The sequence below is a fragment of the Mandrillus leucophaeus genome, unplaced genomic scaffold (assembly GCF_000951045.1).
Source record: "Mandrillus leucophaeus isolate KB7577 unplaced genomic scaffold, Mleu.le_1.0 Scaffold212, whole genome shotgun sequence".
NCBI lineage: Eukaryota > Metazoa > Chordata > Mammalia > Primates > Cercopithecidae > Mandrillus > Mandrillus leucophaeus.
Window position 1 is genome coordinate 279,511 of NW_012102166.1, and position 12,240 is coordinate 291,750.

The 12,240-nt window shown below is 57.0% G+C and overlaps 1 protein-coding gene across 3 annotated transcripts in view; it reads right to left on the bottom strand.

Annotated features, from left to right (window-relative positions):
* Positions 1-11,922, bottom strand: part of TRPV1 (transient receptor potential cation channel, subfamily V, member 1) — a 32,356-nt gene extending 20,434 nt beyond the window's left edge. Inside the window, exons 1-8 of one of the 3 annotated variants that reach the window (XM_011980405.1) lie at positions 11,798-11,922; positions 6,840-7,156; positions 5,962-6,128; positions 5,739-5,891; positions 4,888-5,028; positions 4,445-4,743; positions 2,903-3,082; positions 569-727 (exon numbers count right to left, since the gene is read on the bottom strand). In XM_011980405.1, the coding sequence (XP_011835795.1) occupies positions 569-727; positions 2,903-3,082; positions 4,445-4,743; positions 4,888-5,028; positions 5,739-5,891; positions 5,962-6,128; positions 6,840-7,123 (1,383 nt within the window). In that variant the 5' untranslated portion in view covers positions 7,124-7,156; positions 11,798-11,922. Of the gene's footprint in view, positions 1-568; positions 728-2,902; positions 3,083-3,617; positions 3,651-4,444; positions 4,744-4,887; positions 5,029-5,738; positions 5,892-5,961; positions 6,129-6,839; positions 7,157-11,797 lie in introns of those variants that run through there. The other 2 variants (XM_011980404.1, XM_011980406.1) reach the window with 2 other exon arrangements.
* Positions 11,923-12,240: the final 318 nt, after the last annotated feature.

The window sequence follows — 12,240 nt, forward strand, 5'->3', positions numbered from 1 at the left end:
GAGTGCAGTGGTACCATCTCAGCTCACCACAACCTCCGCCTCCCAGGTTCAAGCAATTCTCCTGCCTCAGCCTCCTGAGTAGCTGGGATTACAGGCATGCTCCACCACGTCCGGCTAATTTTGTATTTTCAGTAAAGACGGGGTTTCACCATGTTGGTCAGGCTGGTCTCAAACTCCCGACCTCAGGTGATCCACCCACCTCAGCCTCCCAAAGTGCTGGGATTACAGGTGTGAGCCACTGCACCCGGCCCCTTCATGTTTTCTAACCAAGTACACCCAGTCTGTGATCAGGGACCTGAGTCACCACACACTCAGTCCCACAGGACCTCAAGGCTAAAGGAGAGGGACTAGGAAGCAGGAAGCGGGTGGGTCTCCTGTACAGCCTGAGGCAGGGAAGATGGGCACAAGGATACAAAGTTCTCCAGGTTCTCCATCCATCGCTCCAGGAGGCCAGAAAGGAGTCCGGGGCAGAGCTTGGGCCTGGGGTGGGGGAGGTCTCCCCGGAAGGTCCACATCCCTTCCCCACCAGCCGCACCCCAGCCCACGAGGCCTGAGCCTCTGGCCGCACCAATCCATCCACGGGCCTGTAGTAGGCAGCCATGGTGAAGATGATCATGTACAAGCAGTAGACCAAGAAGTTGAAGTAGAAGGTGCGCTTGACGAATCTGTCCCACTTGTCCTGCAGGAGTCGGTTCAGCGGCTCCACCAAGAGCATGTCGTGGCGATTCTAGGGGGAGCGGAGAGAAGTGAGGTTCCCTCCTGCAGCAGGACCTCCTCGCACGCCCACGCCAGCCCCTGGCGCTCCTCACAGCCACAGCCACATGGCCGCACAATCCTCCGCCCAGGGAGCAGGTGAGACTCAAGGGAGGTCTGAGCCAGCCGGCAGCCAGAGCCTGGGGCTGGTCCCAGCACTGCTGCAGCTCACAGAGGGACCCGCCCTCTTGGCCTCGGTGTTCCCAAAGGTGCAGTGAATGGGGTGAAACCGGACAAGCTCTAAGTACTCACTTAATGGCCCACAGCACCGCCCAACAGTCTATGCCCGTTGTGTCTAATAACTCACTCCCGAGATCCCACAGGAATGGGAAGTAGTTGGCTTAGGCAGAGCCTGGGCATGAGGGGCTGAGGGCAGGCAGCAAAGAGCTTCTGGGTCCTGACTTCTCACATTTCCAGCCCTGGGTCAGGCAGGGAACTGGGAGGCCCTTCCTGCAGCAGGAGGGCCCAGGGCCTCATGCCATCTTTATAAGTATGCTTCGGGGCAGATGTCTCGTATCCAGAGATTTTGATAAAGTTCAAATAGGCCAGGAGTGGTGGCTCACGCCTGTAATCCCAACACTTTGGGAGGCCAAGGCAGGTGGATCACCTGAGGTCAGGAGTTCAAGACCAGCCTGGCCAACATGGTGAAACCCCGTCTCTACAAAAATACAAAAATTAGCCGGGCGTGGTGGCAGGTGCCTGTAATCCCAGCTACTTGGGAGGCTGAGGCAGGAGAATTGCTTGAACCCAGGAGGCAGAGGTTGCAGTGAGCTGAGATCACGCCACTGCACTCCGGCCTGGGTGACAGAGCGAGACTTTGTCTCAAAATATAAAATAAAATAAAAATAAGTTAAAGTATCCCTGAGATGGATGAGCCAAAATGAGATCATCCCAGCCTCCCTCAGGCCATCAAGTACAATCCCCAGCCAAGCTTAAGCTCCCTCAAAGAGGTTCCCGATCAGTGTCTTCTTGAACACCTTTGGGGATGGGAAACTCTTACTGCCTCAAGAGGCCTATGGAGAGTCACTAACTGTAGGGAATACCTCTTCTTTGGTCTTCTCTACTTTCTGCTAGTGGTCCTGGTTCTGCCCTAGCGTCCCCAGAACAAGTCCACACTCCTTGTCCCTGACAGCCTTCCGAGACATGAAGATGTCAGTGGTGGTCCCGGAGCCTCTCCCCCAGGTCAAATACTGCAGTCCTTTTTGAGGTCACCTCCTATCTGGACCACTCCTCTGGGAACACTTGTATCCAGCACTCTGAGTTGGAGGCCCAGGTTCAGCACGGCAGCCCAGGTAGGGCAGAGCAGACCAGGCCTCTCCCAGTCCCAGACTCTGCTCCTATAAATGCAACTTCTGGCCTGTGAGACACCATGCAAGCCCTTCACTGCTCATGGCACAGACTCCAGCCCCCGAGTCTGCCTTGGGAGCTCAAAGCATCACCTTAGGAAGAAGGGACAGGTAAGGTGGCCTTTCCAAACAGCATGGCAGGATGGACTACCCAAAAAGTAACACTGAGACAGTCATTTGGAGCCAAAATATTTAAGTGAGATGCCTACTTCACACCTACACAAAAATCAATTCTTAGCCTGGCACAGTGGTTCACACCGGTAATCCCAGCACTTTGGGAAGCCAGGGAGGTTGGATCACCTGAGATCAGGAGTTCGAGACCAGCCTGACCAACATGGAGAAACCCTGTCTCTACTAAATACAAAAAATTAGCCAGGCGTGGTGGCACATGCCTGTAATCCCAGCTACTTGGGATTCAAGGAGAATCGCTTGAACCAGAGAGACGGAGGTTGCAGTGACTCGGGATGACACCATTGCACTCCAGCCTGGGCAACAAGAGCGAAACTTCGTCTCAAAAAAAAAAAAAGAAAAAGAAACTGTACATTTTTACATAGTATAAAAGGAGGGACTTTTGTCTATGTACCTCTGAAATGTTTCTGTTTTTACAGGATGATAATCGTGTATGGTTGCTATGCTTAGGGAAAATTCAGTGGGCATGAATGGGGACATGAGGCTGCAGGGCCTGGGCCCCGGGCAGCAGGATTTCCCTCATGAGAAGCCAGCTGGAGCTGGACCAGGGGCTGGGATTGGGCCTGGGGTGCAGAGGCCCTGAGGCTGTCCTTGGCTGTGCCCCAGCCACTCACAGGGGTCTCGCTGCTGCTGTAGGCGATCACCTCCAGCACCGAGTTCTTCTCGCAGGTGTCGATGCAGGACAGGTCGTACAGCGAGGAGTGCACGGGCCCGTAGGCCCACTCGGTGAACTTCCTGGACAGGTGCCTGCACTCGGGCTCCTGGATCTCCCTCTGGAGAATATAGGCCAAGACCTGCCACCAGGGATCAAGAGCCCATCAGAGGCCAGCCCCAGGCTCAGCCTCAGACAGCATCCCAACAACCAGCTCTGCTTCCCAGTCCAGCTAGTGGCCTCACCCAAGCCCCAGGCGAGTCCCCACCCACTCCTGACCACCATCAAGATTAACCAGCCGGCCGGGCGCAGGTGGCTCACGCCGCCTGTAATCGCAGCACTTTGGGAGGCTGCGGCAGGTGGATCACCTGAGGTCAGGAGTTCGAGACCGGCCTGGCCAACATGGCAAAATCCTGTTTCTACTGAAAATACAAAAAAAAATTAGCCGGGTATGGTGGCGTGTGCCTGTAATTCCAGCTACTTGGGAGGCTGAGGCAGGAGAATCACTTGAACCTGGGAGGCAGAGGTTGCAGTGAGCCAGCCTGGGCAACAAGAGTGAAACCCTATCTCAGGAAAAAAAAAAAAAAATGGTCAACCAGCCGGCTGCCTCAGATACTACCTGTACCATATCAGGCCCACCATTCCCTCACAGCGAGGCCCCAACTCTACCATCTCACCATGAAAGACAGTGGTGGTCCATTCTCGATAACCTCAAGCCAGAAAGAAATAAAGAGAATGCAAGAAATGAGAGCCAGATGGGGTGACTCATGCCTGTAATCCCAGCTACTTGGGAGGCTGAGGTGGGAGGATCACTTGAGGCCAGGAGCTGGAGGCCTGTCACCAGGAGCCACCAGCCTTGTCACCTAAAGCTCCTGCCTGCCATGTAAAAACACCAACAGCTGTTTTCTTCTTTTTCTTTTTTTTTTTGTGACAGAGTCTTGCTCTGTCACACAGGCTAGAGTGCAGTGGTGAAATCTCAGCTCACAGCAGCCTCCACCTCCCAGGTTCAAGCGATTCTCGTGCTTCAGCCTCCTGAGTAGCTGGGATTATAGGCACCTGCCACCATGCTTGGCTGATTTTTGTGTATTTAGTAGAGATGAGGTTTCACCAGGTTGGTCAGGCTGGTCTCGAACTCCTCACCTCAGGTGATCTACCCACGTTGGCCTTCCAAAGTGCTGGGATTACAAGCATGAGTCACCGTGCCTGGCCCAACAGCGTTTCTTCTGTTGCACCTTAGGGGGTCCCACCTCATGGCCCAGCACCCCACCCTGTGTCTTGACGATACTCAGAGCTAGAAATCCAAAATGGCCACACTGGCCATGCAGCGTTCTGCCCTGCGGCTCCCAGTTTCTCAGACTTATTCTAACAGCCCTGCAAGCTGGTGTGACAGAATCAGGGTCCCGCACACACAGATAGTGACGCAGGCTCCCGCAGTCAGTGAGGCAGTCCTCCCTGACACCCCTGTCCCCGCACTGCACCAGCTTGAGCCGAAGCCCCCTCCTACCCCGATCTTCCCGGTCCCAGCGGCCAGGGCCAGCGGCGTCATTCCCTTCTTGTTGGTGAGCTCCTCCAGCTTCAGCGTGGGGTGCAGTTTGGCCCCCAGGATCAGAATCTCACTGTACATGCTCGTCACAAACTTGGTGTTGTCGGCCGTGTTGTCGGCCACCTCCACCAGGGCGTGCAGCACCGTGTTGCCCACCGAGTCCCTGGCGCTGATGTCGGCCGGCTGCCAGGAGTTCTGCAGCAGGAACTTCACGATGCCCAGCTGGTTGGTGCACGCGGCCAGGGACAGGGGCAGTTCACCTGCATGAACACAGGGCCAGGCGGGCCTCAGGAGTGAGATCCAGCTGGTCCCTGAACCACCAGCCTCCAACTCCCTCTGTCTCTGCCCAAACCTCCCCTTAGCAAAAGCCGAAGAGATCGGGGTCAGCCACATTGTCTCCCTACCGAAGTAGAATCCAGGCCGCCCTTTGGTTTTCTTAAAGAAGTCCCCATTGGCTGCAGCCTGGACGTCTGCTCCGTTCTCCACCAGGAGGGTCACCAGGGCCATGTTGCGCCTCTCAATGGCGATGTGCAGCGCTGTCTGGCCTGCAGAGGACATGCACTGTTGGCTTTGTGACCACAGTCCCGTGGGGCTGCCGGGACAGGTGCTGGGGAAGGGCTCTGGGCAGGCAGCAGCTGCTGCAGGAGGAACTGGGCAGAAAGTGCCTGGAGGACCCCCCACTGCAGGAGGCCAGGCCAGGGTCCCCCAAGGGGTCCCAGCAAGGTCCTGAGACAGGAAACCCTTGGGAACAGGAAATAACAGGTTGGAAGCCAGAGGAGTCGAAACTGCCCCAGGGGCAAGGAACAATAACAGAGAGAAAGGCCAGAGGCTGTGACTTCCAGGGACAGGGACCATCCAGTCAGCAGCGGGAGGCAGGGACATCCCAGGGTCAAGAGAGGAGACATCAGATGGGGGAGGCAGAGACCCCCAGGACCAGGAGAAATCAAGCCAGCAGATGAGAGAGGCAGGACCCCCAGGACCAGGAGAAATCAGGCCAGCAGATAGGGGAGGCAGAGACCCCCAGGACCAGGAGAAATCAGGCCAGCAGATAGGGGAGGCAGAGACCCCCAGGACCAGGAGAAATCAGGCCAGCAGATGGGAGAGGCAGGGACACCCTAGGATTAGGAGCCACCAAAGCAGTGGCTGGGACAGGGAGTAAGGATCCCAGAGGAGCAAGAAGGCCCAGGGACAACCATGCCCTCCTGGTTCCCAGTGCTGCGGGCTGAGCCGTGCCCGGCCCCGCCGCCCTCCTCACCCTTGTAGTAGCTGTCCGTGTAGCTGGCGTTGACAAACTCCTTTAGGCTGCCCGTCTGCCGCGCGATCTCCAGGAGCAGCGGGATGGTGTCGTTCTGCCCATCATGGAGGTTGAGCATGGCTTTCAGCAGACAGGTCTTCCCTGTCTCAGGGTCTGAAACACAAAGGAAGGGTCAGGGCAGGCCAGGGCTGGGGCCCTCCCCGGAGCCCAGCACTGGGGCCACCTTTGAACTCGTTGTCCGTGAGGTGCTTCTTGCTCTTCTGCAGGAAGAGCAGCAGGCTCTCCAGATCCTGGCAGTTATTCTGAGCAACGGCTTCAAAGATACTCCTACGGTCATAGAGCCTGAGGGTCCGCTCGGTGCTGGCGGCAACAGAGTCCTGGGACGGCAGCCTGCAGGTCAGAAAACACCCTCGTCTCACATCCTGGCCTCCCCTCGGCCCTGAGGCCTTCGGAGCTTGTCAAGGGAATGTGACTAAACCCCAAGGCAAACCAAAAGGGGGAAAAGTGATGTAAAAGCTGCCCCCCGGTCTAATTGACTGCCCAGAAAACCAATATAGCAAGGGCAGTGGGGAGCACAGGTCCCCATTCCGTCCCCACCCTGTCTACAGACACCATCTAGAAAGTCACCCTCCTACTCCCAGACCACTGGCTTCTCTGCCTGCTCGGGAGCGCGGGAGGCAGGAGGCTGGTGGGGACGGAGGAAGCTGGAGGAGGGGTGTAGACGGCCCCTCTAAGGGAAAAGGTGGCCTCACGCTCCCCAGAAGTCAGCCAGCCTGTGGCCCTCCCTGCCCTGCCTTGCAGCTCACTGGAGCCGTGCTGTGCTCTCTGAAAGCCTCCTGCCCTTGAGCTTTTAAACGTCAAGCCCAAGTGTCTGTGGCTAGCAGGCACTGCAGGCGTGGACACCCAGACCCAGCACAGACACCAGCCCCGCTGACAGCACATCCCACGAGGTCCCACGAGGAAGGACACTGGACCAGACCGCCCCTAAGGCTCTCCAGCCTCCTGGCTTTGTGACATTTAGCACAGAAGCCAGACACCCTGTGGCATCTCCATGGCCAGCTGGGCTCCTAGCAGGGAGGGGGCCTCCAGATGCGGACTTACCTGGCACCGGTGGGGCCATCTCCCGGCCTCTGGATGGTGATAACAGGGCTCACTGTGATGGTCGGGCAGGAGGCCAGCTCACCTTCCTCGTGAGGACAATCGACCAGGAAAGCCTCCTCCGAGTCGCCCTTCCCAAACAGCCGGGTGCGGCTCTTGGCCGTGGAGAGCTGGGGCTTGGCTGGAGGTGGCCTGGAGTTAGGGTCTCCATCCAGGGGGTCTGGGCAGGCGTCCTGTTGGAGTGGGTCCACAGCCGCCCCCGAGTCTGTGCTGCTCCATTTCTTCATCCTTGCTGGGTCCTCTGCGGCCCGGTGTAAAGCCTGCAGCAGCCACCACACCGGGGTTGACTCCCAACGTAAGGACTGCTTGTCCTTAGACCCCACCTGCCCTCCTCGCCAAGGGCCCTGTGAAGCAGGGTACCCCAAAACCCCAACTGGCTGCTGCCCCCAGCCCCCTGGAACTGAAGTGTTTCCAGGACTGAACCCTCACCCCAGAGACCCCAGAGGTGAGCAGGCCTAGCGGCGCCCGGGCAGTCCTGCTGCCACTGACATTGGCCTGGGAGGGTGGACAGGCCCCCGGATCAGAGCCGTCTGTGGTTCTGGGTTAGACCCAGCCCTCCTCCTCTCTGGACCTCAGGTGCCTCCTCTGCAGACTGAGGTTAACAACCACCGTGCTGCCTCCCTCCCCACACAGAGTAAGGGAAACGGCCGGGGTGGCTGTCATGGGCTAAATTCAGGGAGGATCTGTGATGAGGATGGCTCAGCCCAGAAGAGCCAAGCAGACCGTCCCTGGAATAGGGTGAACGGCAGAGACTGGCACACCCACACTGCACTGAGGGGCCCTGCTGTGCCACGGGTCCACACGCCACCAGCCAGGTGCCCAGCCTGCCTTTGCTCTTCAATCTTGCTGCCACAGCCACTGAGCTTATACGAGATTTTGGATTTTGTGCTTTTCGTCATTTTTATGAATCAGTATCTGTCGAGCATCCCGGCCTTGAATGTTTTGGCTTTTTTTTTTTTTTTTTTTTTTTGAGACAGTATCTCACCCTGTCGCCCAGGCTGGAGTGCAGTGGGACAATCTCAGCTCACTGCAACCTCCACCTCCCGGGTTCAGGCGATTCTCCTGCCTCAGCCTCCCAAGTAGCCGGGATTACAGGCATCCGCCACCAGGCCTGGCTAATGTTTGTATTTTTAGTAGAGATGGGGAATGTTTAGGCAGTAAGTGATTCGGAGCTGGTGGGTCTTCTAGGCCTAAACACCTAGAGATCCGCTGGCCACTGGCAGCAGCACGTGGAGTTGGACACATGAGCTGATGCTATTTTCCACTCCCATCCTGCCCAATCCCCAGACTTCCCCTCCCTCTGGCTGGGCATCCCCACTCCCTGGCACCCAGGGCTGGCCCATACATCCCTCCCATAGCCTCTATTCCCATTGGGTCTCCACCTAAGGGCTTTTTCCTCCTTCTACCCTTGCACAAATCCTACCACCTCCTCTCAGATGCTACTTCCCCTCAGGATCCAGCACTGATGCCACCTCCTCCATGAAGCCCCCAGATCCCTGCCCTGGTCATGCTCCCCGCCATCCTCCATACAGTGGCCCAGCCCATTGACTGTCCATCCCACACAGCCCACCAGGTGGTCTAGCAATTGCGATCTGTCACTGATTTCTCTCTCCCACGCCCTGTGACCTCCTCCTGTGCAGGGACCTTGCCTGATCTGTCTCCTTATGAAGAAGCTGTACTGGGCTGTGCATGGTGGCTCACGTCTGTAATCCCAGCACTTTGGGAGTCCGAGGCCGGTGGATCACCTGAGGTCAGGAGTTTGAGACCAGCCTGGCCAACATGGTGAAATCCCGTCTCTACTAAAAAAATACAAAAATTAGTCAGGCATGGCGGCACACACCTATAATCCCCGCTACTCGGGAGGCTGAGGCATGAGAATCGCTTGAACCCGGGAGGTGGAGGTTGCAGCGAGCCGAGACCGTGCCACTCCACTCCAGCCTGGCGACAGAGTGAAACTCTGTCTCAAAAAAAAAAAAAAAAAAAAGAAGCAGCAGCAGCTGCACTGGTCACCTGGTCATGTGTGGGGAAATAAGAGCAATCAGACCCTTCTAATTCCCATTTCCACAGGAAGTGAGGGAGATTACTGTCCCAGCAGTGGCTACATTCTGGAAAACAGCCACAGAAGGAACGAGAGGCTTCTCAAGTCCTGCATTTTCTTTTTTTAAAATATAGAATCAGGCAATCTCCCAAGCCAGAATAGCTCAGGGAGACTCCCAAGTCCCTCAAGTAAAAATTCAGGCAGTGAAACCCCAGAGCACACGGCTGGGCTGTGGCCGTAAACCGACTATGTTCTGAAGCCCAGATCCACGAAAACGTGGAGGAAGCCTCACCGCCCCAGAGGCTGTGAACGGGACAGACGGCTGGCTGCTGGCCATCTCCCTGCCTGCCTGTTGATCCACTTTCAACAGACCTGAGCCCATCTCTGACTCACCCATCAGACAGATCCCCTGCAGCAGGAGTGTTCCCAGCCACAGAAAGCTGATTCCCTCATCTGATCACTCAATACCCATCTACCGAATCCTCCTCCTCAGAGTCCAGCCCTGCGCTGGGGGCGCAGAGAGGAGTCAGCCCCCCGCTGACACAGAAACCAGGTACTGGCTGGGCTGAGGGACTGCAGGAGGGGGCAGGGTGCTGAAGAGGGCTCCATGGAGTTGGTGATGGATGAGCTGAGCCTGGAAAGGGAACAGAGGTGGGCTGGGGCTGGGAGACAGACAGGGAAGCCGTTGAAGAAGAGGGAGTCAGTGGGACGGGAAGACACGCGGCCGGCTCAGAACCAGATGGCCGTCAGCCTTAACTCCAAGGAACTGAGAGCCGACATGGTTGCATGGACGGTAGGAAGCCGCGCGTAGCTTTGGAAGCCTGGGGGCCAGGTGCTAGTATGTGCTTTCTGAAGATAACACCCCGTCAAGGACGGTTCACAGGACGGGGAGCCTGGCAGTGCTTAAAAGGCACCAGAAGCGAATGAGAATCAGAATCATTGACGTGTCTAAGCACATGCACAGAGCAAACACGGTTCTCAGGACTTGCCTTTCTTCACCCACTTAATTCCCACAGCATCCCTAAGAGGGAAATAGTTCACCGATGAGGAGACTGAGGCACAGAGCAGTTACAGCACGCCCCCGAAGTCACACAGTCAGAGGCAGAACCCGGACTTGACCCCACGCAGGCTGGCTCCAGAGCATCTCCAGGACTCCACCACCACGCTGGAGGTCTGGGGCTGTTTCTCAGCTGTTCAACTCAGACCCAGACTCCACCGCAGGGCCTGGGGGCCAATCAGAATAGGGCCTCTCACCCTCGGGGCGAGGCATAAGAAAATGCAGGGGCTAGACCTAAACCTGAAACACCCTCCCACTCAATCAGGCAGCTCAGGAACCCCAAAATGCAGTGTGAATAAGACCCAGGCCATACCTACGCCTGGCTGTCCCAGGGATGTCTGTGGTCTCCAAGAATAAGCTAAGAATAAGAACAGGGGCTGCCTTTAGGAGATATACCTAAAGTAAATGATGAGTTAATGGGTGCAGCACACCAACGTGGCACATGTGTACATAGGTAACAGGCCTGCACGTTGTGCACATGTACCCTAGAACTTAAAGTATAATAAAAAAAAAAAGAATAGGGGGCTGCTTGTTAGGCAGCCTAGTAAGAGAGCACCTGTTAGCCAGAGCCTCCCGTGAACCTTTCAGCAACGTTCTTTGTTAATGGCGTTGCCTCTTCCTCTGATCAGTCCCAGTCCAGTCAAATCCAGCCAACAGGAGGCAGCCCGGATTGTGATCATTCAGTCAGTCGACGAACGCTGAGTCTATACTGCACACTTTGCACCTGATTCCCTACTGCAAACCAAGCTTCTTCCAGGGAACGGGGTGGGCCAGGAACCGAGGGGCCATGTGCCCTGGGCTGGGCCGGGGAATAGGGTCAGGACAGTCCTCCACTGCCAGGCCTGGAGTGTACCACTCTGCACCTGAGCCCGTGGTGACGCACCTGTCACCGCAAAACATTCTACAGTGATCGGCGGAACTTCTACCATGATTTAGGCCAACGAGTGTTGACTGTGTGATGGAGATGGTGATTCTGGTTTACACAAGATTCACAAACTCATCCATCTGGACTAAAGGACAATCCTAAAACCATCGATTCTGCCCCCAGAGACCTGGTTTGATCTCTGAGTCTGTCTCAACTCCAAAGCCAGAAAGGACACTGCCCACCACCTGGAGGAAGAATCTCTTCTCTCCCCAGTGCAGGTGAGACAACCTGGGGTGTGGCTTCCCTGCTCCCCTCTCTGCCCAAAGCATCCATCCATCCATCCAAGTTCTTGGGAGCACCTCTGCTTGCCACTGGGGACTCTCTGGAAGCTGGGAGAACGCTGGCCCAGGACCCAGCCGCATTATTCTCAATAGTCCCTTCTCTCAAAGAGAGGCAGTAGGCTGCGGGCTTCCCAACCCAGGCGTGAAGAACAGAGAGACAGGACAGCAGCACAAGCACCCAGCGTGCCTACTTCCCAGCCCTGCGCTCGTCCGCTCCACAGAGAGGGCGACGGGCCGAAAACCTCCGGCCACACACCAGCAACCTCAGCAGCAGCTGCAGCCTCCTCCCCCGAGGACGGCCGGTGCAGGAGCAAAAAGAACAAACCCCGGTAACGACAACCTCCACTCTCACCTCCCAGGTGCTTCCGAGGAGCCAGGCCGAGGGCACCCCAAGTTCACTTCAGCCTCACGACCACCTTTGAGGCAGCCACTGTTACCACTCCCCCCATTTTCAGACGAGGTAACTGGGGCACAGAGAGGCGAGGGGAACTGCCCACAGTGGCACAGCTGGAAAGTGGCAGGGCCCAGCTTCTGGCCACTGACTATGCCATCCTAAAAGCTAACGTCTCTGTTGGCCATCAGACAAAGAAAGGGACTCACCAACTAGACGCAGGCACACCCCAGGCCCATGGCTGCTCGTGAGCTCGAAGGCAGTTGCTACTCGAAGGGAGAGCTGGGCTCGTGTGGGAGAAGAGCGGCCTCCCTGCCTCTGTGGGGTCCCGGGCCCGGCCCTGGCAGCAGCTGCCCTGCACTGGCAGGAGTGGGCTGTAGGCGCCCTTCAGCACTCAAGGAAAAAACGCTTCCAGCGATGCAAGCAGCTGCCTTTGCTGCGGCTCTGATTCCCAGAGGATCCCAAAGCTTTTCCCATCATTTTTGCCCTTTTTCAGAAACCACTTAGCCGCTGCCCCTCCTCCAGCCATGCCAGGGCTGCAGAGCACTTACCAGAGGCAGCCAGAGCTGCAGCCTCAGCTCTCAGGGAAGGAGAAGGAGGGCGCTGCTCGGCCTCCCAAACCGGTGGCTCCTGAGCCTGGAGGTCTGGGACA